The sequence below is a fragment of the Ursus americanus genome, chromosome 36, assembly GCF_024610735.1.
Source record: "Ursus americanus isolate L20-20 chromosome 36, mUrsAme1.1.p, whole genome shotgun sequence".
Taxonomy (NCBI): domain Eukaryota; kingdom Metazoa; phylum Chordata; class Mammalia; order Carnivora; family Ursidae; genus Ursus; species Ursus americanus.
The window spans coordinates 25,581,126-25,606,390 of NC_142162.1; the positions used below are offsets into that span (position 1 = coordinate 25,581,126).

At 52.0% G+C, this 25,265-nt stretch overlaps 1 protein-coding gene across 3 annotated transcripts in view; it reads right to left on the reverse strand.

The window, feature by feature from the left end:
• The window catches only part of PLA2G4E (phospholipase A2 group IVE), a 59,307-nt gene that overhangs the window by 21,438 nt on the left and 12,604 nt on the right, over positions 1–25,265 (reverse strand). Inside the window, exons 2-6 of one of the 3 annotated variants that reach the window (XM_087859298.1) lie at positions 14,492–14,614; positions 13,886–14,026; positions 12,670–12,781; positions 7,443–7,515; positions 1,376–1,512 (exon numbers count right to left, since the gene is read on the reverse strand). In XM_087859298.1, the coding sequence (XP_087715424.1) occupies positions 1,376–1,512; positions 7,443–7,515; positions 12,670–12,765 (306 nt within the window). In that variant the 5' untranslated portion in view covers positions 12,766–12,781; positions 13,886–14,026; positions 14,492–14,614. The remainder of the gene's footprint in view (positions 1–1,375; positions 1,513–7,442; positions 7,516–12,669; positions 12,782–13,885; positions 14,027–14,491; positions 14,615–25,265) is intronic. The other 2 variants (XM_045771370.2, XM_045771360.2) reach the window with 2 other exon arrangements.

The window sequence follows — 25,265 nt, forward strand, 5'->3', positions numbered from 1 at the left end:
TGGCTGAACGCTGAGGCCAGTGGTTTTGGGTAACATGGATTAGCCTCTGAGGTCTCTTGTTCCAAGGACCCTGGGAGATGCAGGTTGGGGCTGGTTTTGCCTCTTTGGTCCTTATCAGGTAGACATAACGTGGTCTGAGGGTTCCTTACTGAATATGATCTGTTGACCTTGGACTTACTAAAAAAACAGACATGCCCCAGAACCAACCCCGTAGATTCATATGAGCAGCCCCACAGATCTTTAGACAAAGGAAGTTGAAATTCTGATTTCAAGATGGCAGACTGAACCCATGCCAAAATCCCCCTTCCTCACCAAAACCATAAATATGATAGAAGAGATATTTTTATAGTAACAAATATAAAGCCCCTTAAAAAAAAAAGATTATTTATTTTTAGAAGGCGGGGAGCAGGCACGGGCAGAGGGAGAGGGAGAGAAAATCCCAGGCAGACCCTGTGTCAAGTGCAGAGCCTGATATGGGGCCCAATCCCATGACCCAAAGATCATGACCCGTGTTATCATCAAGAGTCAGATGCTTAACTGACTGCGCCACCCAGATGCCCCTAAAGCCATTCTTGAAAGCAAAAAAGGACTTATCATGAACCAGAAATGAAGAATCACCCTAAAATATGGAAGCAGTAAGCTGGAGATGTCAGGCCTCAAGTGCCTCAAGACTGTGATTGATACCTCTATGATGAGGCCAAGTTTGTTTTAGGAGCATTCTGCTGAGGGGGCACCAGGGTGGCTCATTCGGTTAAGTGTCTGACTCTTGATCTCACAGTTGTGAGTTTCGGCTCCACGTTAGGAAAAAAAAAAAGCACTCTGCTGTGGTGGTCACAGCTCGGTATGCTCAAGGGAGAATTCTCCAGCAGGGGAATCACTATATATCTGAAGAAGGCCGACACCATGAAACAACAGCCCAACAAATTAAAGAATAGACACTCAAGGAGTTAGAAATAATAAAGCCTTCTAAAAAGGAGTTAAGATAGGGAAAACCCTCTGGCTGGAATTAGACTGGCCTTGGACCTAGTGAATAGAATGGCCCTTCCCCACCATGATTCTCCTACTTGGAGCATGTTCTGCAAACACGCTTAGTTTTGCAGCAAGAACCACAAGTTCCAGCAACAATTAGGTAGAAGGACAAGAGAGAAAGGAAAGAAGGTAGAAGGATAAGTAGACTCAGAGGGACAAACATGAGGCAGACCTAATGAAGGAGTGGGTGAGTGGGAAGATGGGTGGCTAGGAGGAGGAGAAGTAGGTGGGAAGAAAGACAAAAGACAAAAGAAAGACACATAAGCAAACAGAAGGACAAGCAGGCATGGAGGGGAATAGAAATGTAGGCAGGGCTGACAGACACATAGTGTCCTCTGAGTCTCACCTTCACTTGGCTCTGGATCTGGAAGCTGAAGGTTTCATTCCACTCTGGGTTCGGACAGTTGGAGATGGTCCTAGTCCTCAACCTCTCATGAGAAGCGGTGGGCAGCCAGAGGCTCACAAAGCAGTCTGTCTGGCTCACTGTCCAAGGAAGACAAGGGTTGGGGGAAAGGTGGGGAGCCAACCCGGGTCCAGAGAGGAAAGTGGAGGGTCAGAAGGAAACTTCAGGCAAGTCACTTCCAGAGCAAGCCCTTGTCTCAGCTTCAGGCCTTTGTCTCCCCTCCTCACTCATGGGTCTGACTCTCCAAAGGCCTTTGTCCCAGAACCCCTGAGAAGGCCACAGCCTGCAGGCTAGGCAATTCACAGAGGGGGATTCAGATCCCACTGGTCCTCTCATGGACACGGATGGCTTCTGGCTATTTTCAGAAGCATGCCAGCTCTCTGAGCAAACACCTCCTAGGTTGGGACAAGGTCTGGCTACGCAGTTTTTCCTCCGCCAGGGGAAGATCTGGAGGATGAGCCCCACAGAGTCCAGTTTAACTCTTGCCTTAGCCTATGCTACCAAGTAGGGCTCTACTCTTCCTCCAGGCTGCTGAGAAGCAAGGGGACAGAGTCTGCTGTGAGTCTGCCCAGAGGGCCAGGGTGGGAAAGGGCTTGGGTGGAATAAGAGTTTAGGAGAATCTAGAACCACCATTTACATAGGACTAATGTCCTGACTGCCAGGCTCTTCATACCCACACTAGTCTCCCAGCAGGAGGCATATGACCCACGAAATCCTCACATCTGCAGCCACGTGTTTTTTTTTGTTTTGTTTTTTGTTTTGTTTTTCTCATTTGAAATGAACAACCCAAGGGCAATGTTGCTGGATGGGCTCTGGAGAAGGGACAAAGGATTTGTTCTTAAAAGGCCCTCCCAAAGTGGAAGAAGGCCTCTCAGGTCTTCTGGCTGGAGCAGCAGAAGGCATAGGGGTAAAAAAAAAAAAATAGCAGCCTAGCCTGGCTCCCTCCATTCTAGCTGGGAGGAGGGAGGAAGAGGTGCTGTGACTGCCCTTGTCCCTCTCCTGGCAATCTGCTGGGGTGATTCCCAGGGTCCACACCAGAGATGTAGAAAATGGTGTAAGTCAATACAGTCCCCAGTGTCAGAGAATCCCCTAGATGGTGGAGCCGGTGTGAAGATAGGAGTTTTATTGTAGTACGACTGACCCAAACTAGTTCATAGTTGTTAGTAGTAATGTCCTGTGAGAGTGAAACACAAGGTGTCCCCCTGGACTGACTAGTCTCACGTTGTCACTCCACTGAGAACACTACCAGAGCTAAGAACCACTGTTTGCATCATGAGCATCCCGAGATTCTGATTTCATCTCCAACGTCTGATGAATCTTTGAGGGCTTGACATTCAGTGAATTAGAATGCATGGCCCTCCTCCCACTGAATAAAGGTAGGATGACACTGCCTTTTAGAGGTCATAATCACTTAATCCAGACACAAAGAATGACCAAAACCCAGAGGAATCTAAGAAAATGATGACCTCATCATCCCCACCCATCCCCTCCATGCCCAACCTGCTCCTCCTCGCCGTCAACTCAGGTGGCCAGGCCAGACATCAAGTATCATCCTTGGCTCTTACATGACGTCAGTTTAACTCTGTTGACCTCTCCAGCCCACTCATTTCTTACTTGCACTGCCACTGCCTTGGTGCAGGCCACCATTGCCTCTGCTGCCACTTCCCGACTGGATGCCGTGGCTCCTATCTTGCCCTACTCTTGTCTTTTGTCTCAGGAGAAACCAGGGTGATCTTCTGAGAGCTGATCATGTTACTCCCAGTTTAAAACTTTCAGTGGCTCCCATCTGGCCTCCAGGATGAGTCCCAACCACTCAACATGGCTGCCTCTCCCATTTCCCCAGCCTCAGCCTCCTCCTTCTACTCTCTCTATCACCCAGCCCCTGCCCTGCCACCAAACACACACATATGCACTCGCGTGCACGCGTATATACATGCACACAAGCGCTTGCACTCACCCTCTAGACTCCAGCCAAACCCAGTCACTTGTGGGTCTCAGAAGTGCCATGCTGTCTTGCCATTCCTTCTTCCTAGAGCACCATTCTCTTCCACTTTCACCTCATCCTTCCCTTGGCTAGCCCCTTCAGGTTTCAGAAGGAACCTCCTCTGGAAGCCTTCCCTGAGTCCCCGAGTCTTGGCCAGGTGCCCCCCCCCCCCAGCTTAGGGTCTCTGCCCTTCTCTTGGCAGGACACTGGCTGTACTGCCCCACAGTGCCAGTCAGAGCATCTGTCTCCACTGCACCCTAAATGCTGGGAGGGCCTGGAGACCATGTGTCAGCACTTGCTAAACGTTTGCTGAATAAATTGAATTGAAAGGAAAAGCTCAACTTCCTGCTTGAGAGCACTGTATCAAATTCTGGGCTGAGTCACCACAGACATAGGTAAGCCACTTGGATCTCTAATTGTTCTGCCTATAGGAAGACTCCCCAGGGATCTCCTGGGACCCCCTCCATTGGCTTTTCCTGGACACCCGCCGTTCCTCCTCAGCCTGAGACACTCCCCTCAGGTCTGCCTCCTGTAGAGTAGGAAGGAGCCTGTAGGCAGGGGCCCCACCAACCCATTTGCTTAGCATGATTTGATCGACCCTGTAAATGCCCCTTTGCCTCTAAAATCCCTTTACTGTTATCAGTCCATGCCTAAAATTCTCCCATTAAGCCTAGCAAATAAAATCTCCGTATTTTCAGCCCAAGGCTTAAATCTCTAGGTAAGATAAAATACCCCTGGAGGGACAGGATTGATCAGACACCCACACACCCAGCATTGATCTGTTTTTCAGTTCTTTCTGAGAGAGCTCGTCCCACCGCTCTCCACGAGGTTGGGAAGGAGAGTGCAGCCGAAGGAGGGGAAGTTCTGGGGAGGGAGAGGCGCCTTGATGGCACGAGGCCAGCAGGGGCCTGGAGGATGCTCTGGGGTGGGCATCAGTAGCTGACTAGAAGGAGAGTGACAGGCGCGCTGGCAGTGAAGAAGGGTTAAGCAATGCTGACCCAGTTCTGAGGATTTCAGGGACTGCAGGGGATTTCCTAGGCATAGATGGTTCTAATCCTGTTCCTCCTGGAGTGACAGAGGGCTTGGTCATTTGAGCGACATGCCTCCTTTCCTGGAATGTGGGTGGCAGAGATGACTCAACGAGACCTACAGATGTTGAGAACACTATCTTCCTAATACCTCTGGAGACACCTGTCTCACGTCCCTTGGGGTTCTGGTTTGAGTTTTAACTTGATTTTCCCAAGAGGAATAAAAGCTCTTGGCTGCTGGGAGGTTCCAGGCGCACTCTATTCAGTCCTGGCCCAGGACTTGGTGAAGCGTTCCTTGACAAGGGAGTCATCCCCAAATCTCATCCCTTTCAGGCTCCTTGAAATCTTAGGAAACTCAGATACACACTAGAGGATTGAACCAGAGGGGAGCTCATTTTTGATCCAAGCTAGAAGGAAACAGTTTGAGGCAAGAGTAATCCAGGACCCAGAAGACATCAGGATAGTCGCCAGCCACATCAGGCAAGGTGGCAACAGAGCCCAGCCTAGGTCCCCTGTGGGGTCTACACACAACATGCCCCAGGCTGGCACCCCCAGATACCATGTGTGCCTCCCACCCTGTTCCTCAGGGGAAATGAGGACAACATAAACAACGAGGGGTTCCTCCAAGGGGACCTGGAAACCTCCCAAAGGCAGCCTGTGTGCCAGAGGGGCTTGTGGGGAAAGGGAAGAGGAGGGTAGTGGGTCAGACCTCAGCCCATTTGTCCCACTGCCTGTTCCCCCATTCCCTCACCTCTGGGATATGCAGGGGACGGGTGTGGCAGAAAGAGGCTTGGACAAAGAAAAGGTCTGCACACACAGGTGCAGGCATGCCGGGAGAGTGTGAAGCCTGGGTGACCCTCAGGGTTGGGACGGACACACCTCAGGAGTGGAGACAAGTGAGGGCAGCTGTGGGCGTGTGCAAGCTGTAGGTATCCCGGGGGTGTGGGGAGTGGGTGAGCACTGCCCAGGGGTGGGTGAAGTGTCTGAGTGACCCACTGTGGTATGGCCAGGAAAGGCAGAAGACATGGCCAGGCCCTGCCCAGGGAACACTTCTCCTCAGATCACTCTCCGGTGGCCTGGGAGGCCCAAGAAGCCCGAGAAGTCCCTGGCTCTCCCACCAGCCTCTTGGCAGAGCCAGGCCCACACTGGACACTGGCTGACATGGGGTCTAGACACTTGCCTTCCGGGGCCCCAGCTGGTGTCCCTTCCGACCCCTTGGCTTTCCCTCAGCCCCAGGGCCCTCCCTCCTCTGCCCTGCACAGTCATGCCTGCATTGTGGCAACAGTTTCTCAGCAAGTGTGTCAGCCTCTCCCCACCTCTGCTCCAGGACAGTCTGCCTCACGCCTCAGGGAATCATGCAATCCCTTCTTCAGGAACTCGGGTGCCCTGTCCCATGGCTCCCCATCCCTCCTCTGCCTGGCCCCAGCCTCCATCTCCTGCTTGTCCCCTGTACCCCTCAGAGTCCAGACCTGGGATCAAACACTGCTTGCACCTTTAGGCAATCACTAGCCCTCCCGTGCTGAACGGGCCTCAGCACTGCCCTCGGGCTGTTCAGAGGAGCCAGCATTGTTTGGCGGCTGCCCCCGCAGGTGCTCGCAGACGCCCAGTGGCTTCTGTCCCTCCCTCAAGACGGCCTCTCCGCCAGATTGGGCTCCCAGGACCTCTGGACGCTCACACTCTGCCTTTCTTGGACGCCGGGCCCTCAGAGCAGCCTTCCTTAGCCACTCCCGGCTTTCAGTGTCCTCCTCCAGTTCTTCTTTTATTTTAAGATTTTATTTATTTATTTATTTGAGGGAGAGAGAGAACATGAGCAGGCGGTGGGACAGAGGGGGAGGCAAAGGGAGGGGAAAGAGTCTCCAGCAGACTCCCTGCTGAGCGCGTAGCCCAACGCTGGTGCCGCTCTGCTCTCTTAACCTGGACATCGTGCCCTGAGCCCAGACCAAGAGTCAGAGGCTTAACCGCTTCACTGACTGAGCCACCCAGGCGCCCCCAGTTCTAAATTCTATAGCGACAAGGTTAGAATGCCATCTCCTGTTACTAGTCCATAATTGCTTCGGGTATAAATGTCTTCCCTTGTTAAAATGTATACTTGGTATCATAGCTCCCTGCATTCCCTGCCCCGCTGAGGCCCTCTCTAGCCTGAATCCCAGGGTGAGGGCAGGAGGAATATGATGGAGCTCTGGGGAGCCCTGGTGGCTCTTGAGCCATTCCTGTGTGGTCACCAGTAGGTGGGGACATGCTCTCAGCCCTGCGGCCTTGACACAGAGCTTCCTCCTCCAAGCTTCTCTCTGGATGGGGCAAGTTGAGGGCGGCATAGGGAGGGCATCTGGGTTCTCCTGATTTCTTGAATCCCACCCCAAAGGCAAGCACGAGGGGAGCATCCTGCCCACCCAAATGCCTTCATTTCTCACTGAAGCTGAGACTTCCCAGGGCCCCCATAGCCTGGGAATGCAGCAGGTGCTGGGATGAGGGCAGAGTGAAGTCTGCAAGAAAACACTGCACAAACAGCGCCGGTGAGTCAAACCGCATCCATGGGCTACACCGCAGAGCTGGTGCTATGTGGCTTCTGCCATGAACTCCAGAACCCAGTTTAGGATCCAGGCACGGAGAAGGTGCACTGGGACTAGGCTGACAGATGGGCCTCCCCCTCTCCTTCACCTCTAACAGCCCACCAACTCCTGCAGAAGCCAGGAGCGCCCACTGTGGGAGAAGCTGCTGCTCCTGGAAATGGGTGCTAGAGGAGGGGGGAGTGGGGAGGAGAGAGTGAGGTGCACAGGGTTCTCAGACCCAGGCAGACTGCAGGGGCTGGTAGTGCCAAGGTCACAGGTGAGAGGAGGAGCCCGGAAACAGGATATAAACCCCAAAGTCTGAAATACAACCTGAGTACAGCAGACACACCCACCCCCATACCCCCACACCCCTCTATGTGTCTCCAGCCAGGGCCTGACTCCAGCCAGGTCTCACAGGCAGAGAAGGGGGAAGACAGGAGGATACTCACCCCTATCAGCCTGTCGGACGTTTTTCATCCGGATGACCTTCACGGTCAGCAGGTGGCATGGAGACAGCCCGCCCTGTGGATTGAGAGGAGAGCGGGCTCACTCTTCAGGCGGTGACACTGACAGAGAGAGCGGCTCACGCCGGCCACAGGCTCCCACTGCTCAGACCCAAGAAGTTCCTCCCAGTCAGTCTGCACTTCTGGGCTCCAGAGGATGGTCCCCAAGCCTGCTGAGGTGAGGGGCTTTCTCCTTCCCCCACTAGGAGCCAGCACACCTTGGAAGGGGACGGCTTCGGGCCTGTTCTGTTCACGCTTCTTCTGTTTAATCTCAGGATTTGAAGTCCCTTCCCTGAGAGTTTCACCCAGGCCTAGAGGAGTCTGTTTACCATTCACTCCTCGCGGGCGCCCAAGGCAGACGCCACGGGACCCCTCCCACCGACCAAATGACCATATTTATAGAGGCCTTTGAACTAGAACCCTTTACACTCCACACAGCTCACCCTATGTTGCCAAAATCTCATTGTACTTTTTTTAAGAGGATGCAATTCTCTATTTAAAATATTATTGGGGTTTTGAGAAAAACATAAAAATATGAAGAAAAAGAAAAGAGTCTCCAGCATCCCACTGCTCAGAGATGATCACTATTATCGTTTTTTTGTTTTTTTAAATGTTGTAATTATTTTTATTTTCAACTCAGACGTACAGAGATAGTTCATCTGTCTTGGCTATGGTCAGAGAAAATAATATTGCAATAGCCAGCTAACATCTATTGAACACTTACTATTTGCCAGACACTTTTCTAACATTTTTAAATCCTCGTAAGACCTTTGTGACAGAGGTATTGTTATCTTTTTAAATTGAAATATAATTGTATTTGTTTTAAGTGTACAGCGTAATGATTTGATGCACACGGATACTGCAACATGATTGCCACGACGAGGTTACATCCATCCCCACACATAGTGACAGTGATCTTTCTCCTTGTCATGAGAACTGTCATCTCTTTGATGTCCGTCCTTCCAGCCTCTTCCAGAGCTCCATTCAAGCAGCAACAGCAGAACAATGCCTGGGAAGGCTGCTACATAGACCCTGAGATAGAATTAGGGCCTCGTCCTCCTCCATCCTCAACAGCTGCCTCAGAATCAGAGCAAAAGCCAAGCTGACGGTTATCAGTAGGTCTGAGGAATCCTTTCAGGAGGTTAGCTCTGAAATACTGGGTGTCTTCACAGTTGATAACTTGATCTCACAGGATTCTGTCTGGAGCTGTGTGACTCGAGCCAAGGGCCACACACACCACTTCTCCCCTGGTTCTGGAAGCAGGGCTGGGCCTTTGGCCAGACCCGCTCTGGGCAGGGTGGGCCCCTCATTTCTCACCCCCCACCCCGCCCTGGCTGGCGGAGGGGGTGTCCTGGTCTGATCTGGTGAGGAAGCGGGAGTTGGTTTTCACCTGGAAGAGCGGTTGTGGCAAAGCCTGTTCCCACTGGCCTACTTTCTCAGAGGGCAGCTAGAGTTCAAATGGGCCACCGGAGGCCTCAGCCCAGGTGAGGGTCAGTGTTCAGGGACATTTCATAGTGTTGAAGGGCTCTCAGCCATCGGGGTCCTTCTCCTGCCTTCCAGAGGGGCTGCCCTGCCTGGCCCCTGTGTGTCTTGCCTGGAAGGGAATGAGCATTCACGGCTTCCTGCAGGACCTCACTCGAGGTCCCCCTGCCTTCCAGGAAAAGTCCTCTGCTGTCATCTAACCCTGGAACCTTCCAGGGAGGCTGCCCACCTCTTCCAGCTCTAACTCAGCAGCGCGAACCTCCTCAGACCTGCCGAGCGTCTGCCATATGCCAAGCGTGGTGTGTGTAATCTCTACATTCCATCTCGCTCAGTCCTCACGACACCCCCACGGAGCAGTTATTATTAGCCTCACTCTACAGATGGCCAATCTGAGTCTGAGTCCTTTGACGTTGGGCCCTCAGCTAGAATCAGAGGAGCCCAAGTTTGAATCCAGCTTTAATTCTTCAGCCTGAGCTCGTAACCACCGCCATGGTGCCACCTTACCTGGAAGCGACCCTTAACGGTCAACACAAAGACAGGTGCCCCTTGCCCCTCACCGCCTCCTCCTTCATCTTTTCCTCTTAGAACCTCTTTTCCTGAGATATTCTTCTTTTCACTCCGAATTCCCCCAAGACTCCAAAATAACCCCAAACTCTGGGAGTCCTTCTACGTGCAATGCTTTCACTAGCTACATTTCTGCCACTAGATTCCACAATCTCTCTTTTTTAAAGAGCCAGTGCACACCAGAGCCTAAGGGTTCTTGGAGGAGTTCTACTTCCCAGGAACCACAGAAGGCTCCTTTGTGGTCTGCCTAGAGTCTCAAATCACAACTTTTAGCTCAGGAATTTGCAGGAGAGACCTGATTCCAAAGTGCTCTACACCCAACTCTGACATCTCGCCAGCAGGGAGACAGAACCTGGCGGGGGGTGGGGGTCAAGAGATGGCCCAGAGGGGTCGTGCTGGGAGGAAGGCAGTAGGAACATGGGACTCAAGTCTTGGGCCCAGATGATTCCAATAACCAAGTCTGAGAAAAATGACCATCGTGGATAAAAATGAATGCACCTATTTTGCTCCTGCTGTAAGCAACTCAGCTGCAGTGGTGCTGGAGGGAAGCACGACTTCATGGCCCCAGAGGTAACTGATACGCGGTAGAAAGTTCCAGCGGAACAAAGCACAATGTCTGTGGCTGTGCAGACGGGAACCAGAAACCAGCGACATTGTGGAACCCAAGTTTATGGGGTAGTGATAAGGGTAAACACTTTGAGGACTTGGACAAGCTTGTCCCTAGGTCAGGATGCCTTGGCTGGTTATCAGGGTGGAAATCAAAATATTTAACAACGGCCGTGGCTGGGGATCATGCCAGCTGGGCTGCAGCCCTGGAGCAGGGATGGAAGTGGATCCTCCAGTTCATGGGGGCATTGGAGGGTCGTGGGTAAGGACCACGGAGCACTTAGGGGGGCTGGAGCTCCAGGCAGGAACTGTTTGGCAAGCAGAAGAGTGTATTCAGACACATTAACAACCAATACAGCTGTGGGGGGGGGGCTGATGGGTTTCGGGGAAGCCGTGTGGGAGAAAGGGCTCTACGGCTCAGGCCGCAGACACACCCAGCTCTGGCTCCGGCCTCCTCCCTGGCCTTGATTCCTGGGGCTGATCTTGCCAGGACTCTACTTCCCCTTGAGACCTACTCAGATCTTGTCAGCGCATGTGGAAAAGATGTCGCTCTTTAATCCTCAGGACTGGCTATTAGGCAATTCAATAGTCCCCCTTCTGACCCCCGACTTCATAGACAGGACCTTGCTATCTATAGTAGGGAGCAAAACTCACCGCCCTCCTCCAGTGCCCACACAGGGAACACTGCATCTGTTCTCACTTAGCACCCCAACCACACTCCGAGGAAGGCGCTATTACCCCTACTTTGTGGAGGAGAAGCCGGGGTTTAGAGAGACCGCATCTCACACGGGCACACTGCACGGAAGCGGCAGGGCCAGGACTCTGACCGCAGGGCATCACACGTTCCACCTGCCTGGGGGCTGGCTCTCACGGAGAATTAGCCAAACTGGCTAAAAGCTTGCTCCAGGTCATGCACTGGTCTACTTAATAGCAGAGGCAGGAGTAAGACCTCAGCTGCCACTTCAGGGCTCTCCCTGCACCCCACATCTAGCTGTCGTCACAAATCGGTCAGGAGAATAATTACCGACGGGCTCCCGGGGTCAGGGTCTCACATGGGGGTGGGAATTGGGGAGAAGGTCTGACAACCATGTTTCAGAAGTGGTGGGTGTGATACCCATCCCCCGGGGCCAGGCGTTCCCTAACCAAACCAGCCCACAAGGTCTGGGGTGGAGGAGAGGGCAGACAGCTCCTAGGGAGCCTGTGGGAACCCTCCCCAGGGCTTCTCAGGGCAGGCCTGGCTGGTGATGCCGCCTCCTCCTCCCAGGAGAACTGGGTGTATCCATCGCACTGGCTCCTTGCAACACCTGCATCAGAGCTCTCAACAGCCTGGTGATAGCTTCCAGGATGTGCGGGCCCTCCGTAAAAGGACACCATTGGGATGGGGACTTTATGGGGCCTCAGAACAGTACCCAGCTAGTCTGGACAACATGCCAGACCAGGGGGCTCCTGGGAGGAGCTACCATGGCTGTTTTCCTTTTTATCACACAGACTAGGTGAGGGGTCAGGGCAAGAAGTCTGGCTCTGAGTCACAGGGCCTCGGGGACCTGGGAGGCACAGGCACAGTTCTCAGAGGCTCCACGCCCCCCTTCAAGGTGCTCTGTCCTTTCTGTGGAAGCTCTCCCCCAGCCCAGGTTCCAGAGACTCCATCAGACTGGGGATGCAGGAACAAGTGCTGACGGGAGGCTCTCCAGCCCCCTGAGGGTTGTGGGGAGATGTGGGGACACCCCGGAAGGTGATGCCTGTCCTGGCCAGGGCAGCAGGGCACCAGGCACCATGCAGCTCGGAGCTCCCCTCCTTGGGCTCCTGGGAGGCTGAGGGGGTCTCCACCTCCCACCCCGAAAGGACAAGACATTTTCAGGGCATCACTCAACTCATTCAGTGATTCAGTGTGGGCTGGGGGAGGGGTCTGGAGAGGAGAACAAGGAAGGAGTTGCTGCTGCCAGTCGTGGCCATGGCGTGCCGATGGCAAACTGGAAGCTTGAGGTAAATGGCAAAGCTGAGGCAGAGGTGGTCTGGAACCCTGGCAACCTGACCGCTGCACCCAGGGTCTCCCTAGGAGGCTATGAGGAGTCAGATGGACCCAGGAGTCTTGACCACAGATCCAGCTGGGCTTCTGGGCTGCCATGACAGGTTGGCAATGTCACCGATCCTTCCGAGACACACAGCACACACTCACGCAGCACGGCAGTGTAAAAGGTCCACGGGGTAAATGCCCGCTCACCGCTAGGGCAGGAGAGCACGGATCCGCCCCTGCAGTGCTGAGCACCGTCTACCTGGAGGCTGGCCTGGCCCCAGAAGGCCCTGAGCCACACCACAGCACCTGCTCCAGTCCGTGGGTACCCTCAGCTGGGCCACCCACACAGGAGCCCCAGCTGGGCCAGACCACTGGGAGCCAGGTCGGGGCTGCCCAAGCCTAGGTGCTCCTTGTCTCCGGAGTCTACAGTGCTCCCAGCCCTCCCCTGCCTCCGCCTGCCTCCCGCCCTCAGCTTCCAGCCCCACCTACCCAGCATGGCTCCCTTACCTCCAAGGCGCAGGGGGCTGAAGGCTTGCCATCTTCTGCTTGGCACATGTCTGGCAGGTAGTGGGAGAGCCAGGCGGGCATCTGCCTGTGCAGCATCGTGGCGGCACTCCAGCTGGGTGGCAAGATTGGGAATTTATATTCTGACTCAGAGCCCCGCCCTCTGGACACCTCTCTACTGTAGCTGGGATTGCATGGGGAGGGGTTGTGGTAGTAGGCGGATGGGGGGGGGCGGGGGGAGGGCTCGACCTCTTAGTATCAAGGGACCCTGAGGCCTTCAGATCTTGGAAATGCAGGAACCAGCAGGGGGCTCTGACCCTTGGGGTCAGCAGTCTGCTGCCCCCAGAAACTCAGAGCCACCTGGCCGTCCCAGGAAATGGGTGGCAAGGAGAGCATGCTGGGCCCTCACCACTTAAGGATTAGCCCAGCCATGAGTTAGGAAAGCCTTCTCTCTTCAGCTTATCAAGGTCATGGTTCAGAGTTGCCCTTCGGGGCATCTGGGGGGATAGAGGATGGTACCCTCCCTCCTAACTCCACATAGTCCCACAGCTTGGTGCCCAGACACTGCAGGCAGGGACCACATGGGAGGCAGGGATGATGGTCAGGACTCCCAAAGTTAAAGGGAGAAAAAAAAATAATTGCCTGGATCCTTGGTGAGGAAAGGGTCAAGTGCAAGTGTCCCCAGCTGTCCCTCCTGGGAGGCCAGGTGGAGAGAGGGTGTGCCCAGCTCTGCCTATCTCAGGGCAGCTTAGAGGATGCTCCCGCCCCACCCAACTGATCCCTATCTCTGGCCCCATGGCTGGCTCACTCAGGGGCCCGGTGAGGTGACTTCGCCTGCCCGGCTGCCCAGCTGGGTACACTGGGAGTTTCCTGCCTGAGCTATTGCCCGAGGCCCTACAACCGGCTTTTCTGGCCCACATGTTAAAAGCGATTTTGTGCAATTGAGGGTGAGATCTGAACACAGGGCTGACTAGGCCTGAATGCAAGGATAGAAACTGGTTGGTGGTACCTGTGGGACCTCTTCCTGTGCCAGGCAGAGGCGCCCCCCACTCTGCTCCCTTCTGCTTGTCAGGCCCTCCAGAAGGCAGATGGGGCCTCAGCCTGGACCCCTCTCAGCTTGCATCCTTCCCCTCCCCTACCATCTACCCCCTGCCAAGGACACAAACTCAGCACCAACACCCCTCAGTGGAATCCACTAAATTCAATTTTGTTCACATACTTAGTGAGCACCAACTGTATACGTGCTATGAAGAGAGGAAATTCCAGGTTTGAAGTGGCCGGTAGTCCAGGTGGGGGGACAGATGCATCCAACCCCTCAGAGGCTCAGAGCTCCAAGCCTCCCATGGTAACAGGGGGCATCCTAGAAGGAGCAAGACAAATCCTTCACATTTGTAAACATCTGTGGTTTACAGAGCTCTGTCACATAGCTAATAACTGGCTAGGGAGCCCAGAAAACAGAAGGTGGATGTTGGCTGGGAAGTGAAAGAGCAGATCTGGGAAGGCTTCACAGAGGAGGTGGCACCGGATTTGGGTCTTAGAGGATGGCTAGGATTTCAAAAGCTGTTGATAGGTGGGAAAGATATGCTAAGAGGAAGGAACAGCATGAGCAAAAATTAGGAGGCCAGAGAGCAGGGTATGCTGAGCTATGCAAGTAATCTGGAGTAGTAAGCTGTGGAAGGAGATGTAGGGTGGTGGAGTGTGGGGCACAGGGAATGTGGAAGTTGGGCAGAGAGAAGGGAAGCTTTGTGAAGGAACAAATCTGGAATGATGCATTAGGGCCCAATAGTTGTGACCCTGAAAGGCCAAGCTTTAAATTTGAACTTACTCTGTGGGCAATGAAGAGCCATTGATGGTTTTGGAGCAGGAGAATGACATGATCAGAGCTGAACTTTAAGACGACAATGCTGATTGCTGTTGTGGGCAACCCAATCCACAGCACTACAGTGTCCTGAAAGTGAGGGGTGAGGGGTATGGTGAGTTCTGGGGGACCTCCTCACTGGGGATCCTTCCTGTCTCTCCCTTCTCTCCACTTTGCCTAACAAATAGGCCCAGGGCAAGCCCCAAACTCCAGGGCATTTCCCAAAGCCTGGTACTTGATCCTCTCCTCACTGAAGAAGCCCGGCCACACCTTGCTCCATCCATCCAAGGTAACATATGGAAAAATCCAGGTCTCCAAAACTTGTGTTTCCTCAATGTCCACAAATGCCTCAAGAGCAGGGCCTCATTTTAGCTAGATGAAATCAAATTGAATAGGAGGTTAACAGGAGGTGAGCGGGAGCTCCTTCCTCCGCACCCTCAGCGTGGCTCCTGACCCAGGCGGGAGCTGGAGCACTCGTGAACTGAGAGGAACACTCCAGCAGCAAGCACGTCCTCACTGCCCACTGTACACCCAGCTCTGTGCTGCCTGTTCAGGGCACGGTCTGGAACAAAACGACCAAGAATTTATGATCTGGTGAGGGGAGAAGAGGGAGCTGAACTCAGGGGAAAAGGGTCCAGAGTGGACTTTAAGTGGGGCGGGAAGGGAGAGGGGCCTCCGTGGGGAAGGCGGGAAGCGTGCCGGGAAGTTGAGTAAGGAGTGCCAGTCCCTGCGACCCAGTAAGGAGTGCATCAACCTCCCCTTCTCATCTAACACGACTCCAAACGGACACACGGTTTAAGCTAAGCCAGTACTCCTGGTACACAGCTGGTGCTCCAAGCCAGGTCCCCTTCCTCCCCTTGTCCCAGAGTCACTTTGTATGGAAATTCCAAAGTTGTCGCTGCACAGAGTGGAAGGGACTGAGTTCCTTCCTACTCAGCCCCTCTACTCCTTGGCGAGCAGGGAGCCTGACATCTCCCCAGAGACTCCAAACTGCGTCTCCTGAGGCCTCTGGCTGTGGCAGTGTCTGGGGCCTCGTTAACGGACTCCCATTGGCTAAGTTAACCAGGACCTGCCTCTTGCCGGCAGCCCCTTGGCCTCAGGGAAGCCAGCACTGAAAAGTACATTTGTCCCAGTGGTTCAGCTGACATCATCCCCCGAGAACCCCGCAAGGGTGAATTCCTCACCTTTCCTTTTTCAAGATGCCTCTGGTACCTGTCCCTTCCTTCCCATCCTGCCAATGGCATCTGTCTCTCAGCCTCGTTCTCCTCTCAGGGATTCATCCCCCACACCCCTGGCTGGCCAGGGAGCTTTGTAACCTGCCATTTTCCTGCTCAAATGCATCTGATGCTTACCCATCCTTTGCCAACAAATTCTGGATTCCAGTACCTTCCTTAAAGCAAGTAGAGTCCCCAAACAGCCCTATGTATATATGGAATTTTAGAATATGATAAAGGAAGTCTTGGGGCGCCTGGGTGGCACAGCGGTTAAGCGTCTGCCTTCGGCTCAGGGCGTGATCCCGGCGGTCTGGGAACGAGCCCCACATCAGGCTCCTCCGTTATGAGCCTGCTTCTTCCTCTCCCACTCCCCTTGCTTGTGTTCCCTCTCTCACTGGCTGTCTCTATCTCTGTCAAATAAATAAATAAAATCTTTAAAAAAAAAAAAAAAAAGGAAGTCTTTCAAATACGGATGAAAGGATGGGCTATTCGTTATTGGAAAAGCTAGCTTGCCACTGGAATAAAATAGTTAGATCCCAACTTCCTAACTACAAAACCAAATTCTAGACAGATTAAATATCTAACCATTAAAGTAAAACTATAGAAGATTTAAAATAAGATATCGGAGAATATTAATATGATACTGGGATGAAGAGAATCTTCCTAAAAAAGGTACAAACCTAGAAGCCAATAAGGATATATTACCAGACTTGAATTTAGAGAAACATGAAATTTCAGTAAAGCAAAAAGATGCCGCAAGCACACTGCTACCTGCAAAATATACCCCAAATTTCTTCCTCTTAATAAATATCCATGGGTAACAAACTCACCCTTAAAAAATACCGGTGAAGAGGAAAGTCTTGCCCTACCAGATTCTGAGATAAACTACAAAGCTACACTTCGACAAACAGTATGTTGTTGGTGTAAGAACCGGACCAAGGGGACGAAATAGAGGGATTAGACACACCCTGATCGTTAAGGGAACTTAATCAATGATAAAGTTGGCACCACAAATCAATAGGGAAGGAAGTTATTTAACAGATGACGTGGACACGAGTGGTTCACTAAATAGAACAAAACAGTTCCCCACTTATTTCTATACTTAAAAAAAATAAAAAAGGCTGTAAATGGGACCAACACCTGAAATGGGAAACAATAAAGTTAACAGAAGACAATGTAGGAGACTCTACTTGTGATCTGGGGGTAAGAAGGATTTCCTAAACTCTTCGAAACCATGAACCATAAGGCAAAAACATTTCTAAATGTCATTACATAAGGATTAAGGACTTCTATCAACTAAGATCACACAAACAAAGATGATAGATCGCAGACAGAAGGACGAAAGATATTTGCAATGCATTTGCAAATCACCAAAGGATCGACATCTAGCATATACAAAGAATTCTATATAATCCGCAGGAAAAAGATGGCTGTGCCAACCTAAAAATGGAGGAGAGATTGGAACCTGCAGTTTTATAGGAAGGGAAACTCACAAAGCTAACAGACCCTGAGGAGGTGCTCAAAATCATGTGCTTTCAGGGAGGGGCACCTTGAAATGCCAGTGGGATTTTGCTGTAGCCATTCAATCGGGAAACACTGAGAAGGCTGAATCATGGTTGCCTCTCCCGACGAGACAATGGGGAAGGATGTGTGAGTACAGGGAGATAACAACCAATCATGAGAGCAAGGATGAGACTTACAGGATCAGAGAGGATGCGCTCCACGTCCTCAGCCCTCTGCACGCATGGTGATTTTTTCCCTCCAGCTTTCCCCAGCTTCACGGCCACTGCTCTAGGGCCAGTCATCACCCCCACTCATCTCAATGACTGCGTTAGCCTGACTGGTCTCCCTGCTTCCACTCTTGCCTTCTTCCAAGCCATTCTCTGCAGAAGGCCCAAGTGGTCTCCTAAAAACATCAGCGAGGTTCTGTGAGGGCCCTGAGTAAAACCCTCCGCTGGTGGCTCTCACTTCTTGCCATGGCCCTGAATGGTCCGGTGTGGCCTGGCTGCTCGCATCTGTTCTAGTTCTCCCCTCACGCACAAGTTCCAGCTACACCAACCCTCCACGCCTGGAACATGGCAAGCTCTTCCTACCTCAGGGATTCCGCACTTGCCCTTTCCTGGCCTGATATCCCTGACCCTGACTCTGTGGGTTGCTGCTCTTTCTCATGGTCACAGATCTGCTCAAATGTCCTTTTCTCCAGCAAATCTTGTCTGACCGCGCTCCAGACATGTATGCCTCTCGCCCACCTACTCGCTTTTGGGTCACTCTGGTTAATTGATTTGATTTAATGTGTCATATCTTGGATTATCTTGTTCATTGACTCTTTTTGTCTCTATCAGACTGTAACCCCTTATAGGGTAAAGATATTGCTTGACTTGTTCATCAACTAGAAACACCTAACCCCACCAGTAAAGGAACGGCTTGAATGTTAGGACACATTCACACACAGGAATATTATGCAAATGTCAACAGAAATAAAGCGGCTAACATTTACTGAATGTACACAAAGTGACAAAGAATATTCTAGATGGTTTATATTACCTGTGAAGTAGATGGTATTATCTCACTAAAAAAAGAACTGGAACATGGAGAGGATAAGTAATTAGCTCAGGGTCACCACGGTAAGTGACAGGGAGGCAAGTCAGTGTGACCCCAGAACTTCTGGCTCTAATGACACACGCATCGGGAGATGTGTGTTAATATGCTGAGATGTACCAGAACCTCTGGCCAACAAGCTAGACCCGACTGCATTTCATGATGAGGAGACACAAAATAAGCATGAACATGACACGAAAGGACCTTCATCCCAAGGTAGGTAATATTCTTAGTGTTGTCAATAGATCTGGCTCACAAGTATTTTCCATTCTTCCTCTTTTTTTTTCTTTCAAATATTTATTTATTTGACACAGAGAGAGAGAAAGAGTATAGGCAGGGGGAGTGGCAGGGAGAGGCAGAGGGAGAAGCAGGCTCCCTGCTGAGCAGGGATCCTGATGCCGGGCTCCCTCCCAGGACCCCAGGATCATGACCTGAGCCGAAGGCAGACACTTAACCTATTGAGCCACCCAGGCGCCCCTGGTTCTTCCTCTTTATAACAAGATGTTTAAAGCCCAGCTGACCGCTTCGCATCCTCAAAGTGCTTGTGTCCACAGTCAACACTTCTCCATCTTGTGACGTTCCTGCTCCTAACAGTTGTGGCCTCTGGTTTCAACTAGAAGATAGGTTTTATTTTCCAGCTCCTGACTCTCTCTCATATAGCGAGAGTGGCTGGAGCCTTTGGTACACTGCATTTGCCCTTTGTGAGGATGACATTGCCGTTGCCTCAAACCTGACTGAACATGATATAGGTTAGGGGTCTAGACTTTAAAGTTTCATAGACCTGGATTTGAACCCTGCTTCTGCTACCTGTTAGCTGCATGAACTTGGATAAGTTTATCCTTATACACTTGAGTTTCTGCCTCTGTGAAATGGAAAGCATAACGATTTCTACCTCAGGGAGTGGTTACAGAGGCTGAAGGAGATAAAGCACTTAGCACATGGCCGACCTTCTGTCAGCGATGGTTTCACCACAGAGGCGCAGTAACGTCAGAGACACCAACACGTCATCCCTGCCCAAGGAGCTCCTGACTATTTAGGTGAATTGGAAGGCCACACAAGTGGTCTCAGGATGATCCTGTCACATATGAGGAGAGGTGGGAAAATATGCCACTCCGAAAGCATGGCCACCCAGGGCCGGGAAGGTCAGAAGAGGCTGCCTGGCACAGGAAGACCTTGCACTTGCCTTTGAAGGAAGGGTAGGGACCTGATGAATAAAGCAGGAAGGGGCCTGTGTGTCAGGCGAGACAGCATGAGCAAGGGTATGAAGACTCAGGAAGGAGACAAAAGGAAGTCTTGGATATCAAGTGCAAGAATCATGATCTTTTGTTGGCAGTGGTAAAGCTCAGGGCAAGTTTCTGAGCAGAGCATGTTTGAGAAAGACAGCAAATCCCGCTCCCCTGGGCAGAACAGGCGCCCAGCAGCACCGTGTGGTCCGTGCGGCTGGAAGGCAGGCGCGCCTCCTTCACTCAGCCTAGTATGGCCCCTGGGGGCAAGCCCTGGTCTACGACAGGCCCCTGACACACCTCTCCCCCTGCACCTGTGAGGAACGCGGCTGGGTCTCGTCCTTTCCACATGGCCTATCGGCTCCAGTGCCGTGCAGACTGCCTCAGATGCTCTAGCGGCCACCCTGGACCCTAGGGCCTGGGGCTTGGGAAAGATGAAGATCTGCTTATCTGTGCAGGAGGGGGCGGACTCCGGAGCAGGCCTGTAAGTGTCAGAGGAAGATGGTGGGCGGGGTTGCAGATTCTATTCATTTCTTCATTTTGTCTTCAGTCGGCCCTGTCAGGCCAGAGCAGCGTCCTGTCCGTCGCGGTTAGGTAGGGGTTAAGTCTACACAGGCAGACACTACCTTTCCATGTGGCTGCTTTACAGGGTTGGGAGGGCCTCTTGAAATTAATGCAAGGCTGGATATTGACGGAGGCCACATTGGGCAAAAGTCACCTGGCCGTGGAGCCCACACAGCACCAGGTACCCACAACAGAGGACATTACATTGGGGGAGAACATTTGCTCCACACTACGCCCTGATTCTGGAGAAATAGCTTCTGGACAGATACTGCCTGCAAGTGAGGGACTCCATGATTAGGAATTATCCTCTCCTGAGAATCAAAGATTTACCAAGGGGTTCGAAAAATCGATGAACAAAACCATAGTGAAAGATCACCTCACACCTGTCAGATTGGCTGTTATCAAAAAAACAGGAGATAACAAGCGTTAATGAGAGTGTAGAGAAAAGGGACCCCTCATATATTGTTGGTGGGAATGTAAATTGGTGCAGCCACTGTGGAAAACCGTAAGGAGGTTCCTCAAAAAATTAAAAATAAAATTACCATATGATCCAGTAATACCACTACTGAGTATTTACCTAAAGAAAATGAAAACACCCATCAGAAGGAGTATGTGCGCCGTTATGTTCATGGCAGCATTACTGACAATAGTCAGGACATGGACTCAACCTCAGTGTCTATCCACAGACGAATGGATAAAGAAGAGATGCCATATATATATATGGAATATTACTCAGCCGTAAAAAAAAGAATGCGATCTTTTCATCTGCAACAACACGGATAGATAGAGAGGGCTTTGTGCTAAGTGAAATAAGTCAGACCGAGAAAGACAAACACCACGTGATTTCACTTATTTGTGGAATCTAAAACACAAAACAAAGAAACAGAACCAGACTTATAAATACAGGAAACAAGCTGTTGGTTACTGGAGGAAGGGTTTAGGGGGTGTGCGTAAACTAGGTGAAGGGGGTTAAGAGGTACGAACTTCCAGTTATAAAATCAATAAGCCATGGGGATGTAATGCACAGTTTGGGGAATCGTCAACAATATTGTAATAACCGTGTATGGTGACAGATGGTAACTAGACTTATCATGCCGGTCACTTCATAATGTATAAAAATATCATATCACTATGATATAAGCCTGAAACTAATAGGATACTGTATGTCAATTACACTTCAGTAATTAAAACAAAGGGTGAACTGTGACCATTTCAACCAATGCAGTGTGTTTTCTGTTTTTGTCCCTGTGACCCCTACAGTCCTCTCTTCCCTCAAACTGGCCGATGGCCTCCACTGCCCCAAGGAAGGAAACCATCTTCAAAATACAAAGAGACACAGAAGTTAAAACATGGCTTCGGAATTTCTCTAGGCCTCAGTTTTCCTATAAATAACAGATATGGAAAAATACCTGGGCAGTCGTTTATCCTGCGGTGTGTGCCCACCTCCGCCGTGCAGTAGCAAGGGTTTACTAGTTACAGACTCTGGAGATCCCCGAGCCGAGAGCATGTCAGTCCTGCTTCCCACTGAGGCCTGGGAGATGCGGCCTCCCTTTGCCCACTGGAGAGCGGATGAAAGAGGCTGGGGCAGACTCACGGAAACTCTGCAGGGCTGCCAAGGGCTCCAGAAGTGAGGAGGGCTGTGGGCCTGCGGGAGACGGTGGGGCTGCGTGGGTTGAGGGCCACAACGGCACAGCCGGGCTCATGGAGGCTGAGGTCCCAGCTCTGTGGATGCCGCGCGATGGGGCGCTCGTGGACAGCCTGGTAGGATGATTGTGCTTTTGGTAAAGTGACCTGTTGGTGAATTGACTTATTTTTTTTTTTTTTACTTCAAAAATCAACTTCCGGTGGTATAACTTAAGTACAATAAAACACACCCATTTGATGAGTTTTGACAAACATATACGGCTGTGTAACCACCACCACTATCAAGATGTGGGTCATTTGCCTCCTTCCCAAACGCTGCCTCATAGCCCTTTGCAGTCAGTCCTTGGCCTTTCCCCTGGCCCCAGGGCGTCACAGACCTGCTCGCTGTCACCGCAGGTTAGAGGTGTTTCTCCTGGTGTTCCACATAAATGGGTCAGAGTGTTCAGTCTTTTGTGACTGACTTCTTTTGCGTAATGTCTATGCATCTCTGTACTGAGTTTGTTCTTTTTCGTTGCCGTGTCGTATTCTGTTGAAGTATAATTCGTTTGTCCATTCATCCGTTGAAGGGCAAAGCTGTTTCCAATTTCTAGCACTTACGGATAAAGATGCGGTAAACATTTGCACACAGGTTTTTGTGTAAATACATGTTTTCATTTCTCCTGGGAAAATACCTAGTTGTTGAATGGCTAGGACTGAATGATTTTTACAAAGCAATCCGGAACTAGGGGCTCATGTGACAATCCCAGGCCCCGGAACAGAGCCTCCCATCCTCAGCCCTTCTCCACTCTTGCTCCTTTCTCTTGTCTTCTCTTCCTCTCCCCTCACCCTTCCCTTTGGCCTTCCCATTCCACAGGCCTCTCCTGCCAGGCCTGAGGGAACCCACAGGACAGATGTTGGGAGAGTTCCTTGCTTCTCCCACAGAAGGGTGACAAGCGGCCCTCACTTTTCTTGGTCTAAAGCTGGCGGACCAAACATCCCCCAAGCTCTTCCAAGTCTCTTGACATCAGCTTCTCAGGCAGGGAACATGGGGGGACCCCAGACTCCACAGGGAGAGGACTGGGGAAGTCTTCTAGCAAACTCAGCTCTGGGGTAACATGTTAGGGCTGAGTTTGTACTGGTGCCATTGTTTTAAGAACTGTATCCGACGGTTCTAGTCTATCCCATTCACTGGTGCTCTTTTTTCTTTTTTTAAGGATTTTATTTATATATTTTTTTGGGGGGGGAGGCGGAGGGAGAGGGAGAGAGAGAATCTCAAGCAGACTCCTTGCTGAAAACAAAGCCCAACTCGGGGCACGATCTCACGACCCTGAGATCATAACCTGAGCCGAAATCAAGAGTCGGACACTCAACAAACTGAGCCACTGAGGTGCCCCTGACACTCTGTCTTTTACCTGAATTTGGCTCTAGCCAAGTTCTAGCAGAGGAACATAATTCCCCACTGGTTCCATCTGGTTCAAGCCCCTGAGTCGAGGCTGTGCAGTCACTTCCTGAGAGCTGCTCCCCACCATGTCTCGGGGCAGAGGTGATGAAGACCAGGCAGTGCTGGCCTGTGAGGGTCTATGAGCAGCAGATGCCTTCACACCACGTCCTGCCTTTGACAGGGCCCCCTAGAGCTGAGGCATGCCTTGGCTCCTTACTGATTTCAAGGTCAGCGTCCGTTCATTCAGGAAAGCACTGCGGTGTGCTGGGCAGAGCCCCGGGCTGAAAGCCGGGCTCCAGTTCCAGCTCCGCAGTATGATACAAAACAGAAGGCTCTCTCTCTCTGGGCCTCACTTTCCTCTGCTGTACAATGGGTAGGCTGGACAGGGTGAGTCCCGAATCCCAGGAGCGGGGCTGGCATCTGTATTTTTTCATCATCTCAGGTGAGTCTGAGACACAGCCACGGCAAGACCATGGAACCGGGAAGGCTCGGAGTCCTTTGCTGCTGCTGACGTCAGGAGTCTGGCCTGCCCTGCTGCCCGCTGAGGCCTCATCAGGCTTGGGCATCAGCTCAGAATGAGACTAAATGGGGGATTCTCAGGGTCCTTCTGAATAAAGTACGACAGCTGCCAAACTGTAAAAATGGTGTGTTTGATGCTAGAAAGGAGGAACAGCCAGGATATGGTCAGGGAAGAGCTAAAAGTGACTAAAAAAGGCTGACATTTGGTGAGGGGGTTGGGAGGTCTGATGAGGAGAGCACTGGGGGTGAGTGAAAACAGAGCCTGTGGCCTGTTCTCAGCACGATCCAGGGCTGGCGACCCCTCTTACCAGCTTCTTCCCCCAGCTGCATGTGTGAGTGTGAGTGTGTGACTGTGTGTGTGCGTATGTGTGTGACTGTGTGTGTGTGCGCACATGCTTGAGAGGGGGATACACGTGGGCTTTCTTCAAGGGGGTGACACTGAGCCCTCACTGGAGAATAAAGTCCTATTGTGCCGAACTGGATTAGTGCCATCAGCCCCTAGGGGTCCTGGAACGTCACCCTAATGACGCATTTCCACCTGTCCCCACGAGCCTCAGCCCTGCTTGCTCTGCCAGACTCGGGGTTCGTGTAAGCCTCGTAGCTGGTTCAGGCAAAATACCCTGAAGGTTTTTTTAGTGGTATTTGGTTGATGTTGGTGTCGTGAGCAGGGTTTCAGTTAAAGACTGCACTGAGGAAGTGGTGAGTAGCGCAGGTGACTGACGCAGCAGTGACTTCTGGGAGGCCTGCTCCCACTTGGCTGCTTGCCCTCCTCTGCCCCCGCCCAACCCCTTACAAGTGCTTCAGGGCCCAGGCCTGGAGAGCAGTGGGGAGCTTCCGGGAAGATGCACTGGGACAAAGGGCATTCCTGGCCTTGGGGTGGGTGGGGCGGGCCGGCATTGGGGCTGACTCTGAAGTTGGGTTTCTATAATCTAGGCTATGCCTGGGTGAGCCTGAAGATGTGGGTGACCCAAGCACAGCAGATAGCATGGGCCCCTGGGTCTGTGAGGAGCAGAGAGGGGTGGGAGCCCTCTCCCTGCCTGCCTCCAGCCTTCTGGAAGAGCCGCCTCCTGCTGCTAGCTGGGTCCTCCAGCTCTGTCCAGAGTGGGCCCTGGAGGGGGCTGGGCTCAGGCTTCATGTCCCGAGTGCGTGGGAGCTGGCAGGCTTGTGGCCGTCTCCTGCCAAGTACAGGTGACACTTTCCTCCTCCCTCTGTGCACATGCCTTTGTTGGGGTGTGGTAGGTGGGAGCAGGGGGTGCCAATCCTCTTTCTGGTGATACAAATCCTCAGAGGGAAGGACTCTGGGCTCCAAGAGGGCAGCCCAGGCCCCTGATGTACCTGGCTTGGAGCCCTTAGCTCCTGTTTGCTGCAAACAATAACCAAAGACTCATTTAGGGAGACCAAACGACCCGGTTGGCCAAGGAATGAGGGATTTCCTGGGACAAGGGACTTTCAGTGCTAAAACCAGAATCTTGGGAAAACTAGGATGATTGGCTACATTATTTCTAACTTTTTGTGAAAAAAAAATTTTTTTTTAAAGATTTATTTACTCACTTGAGAGA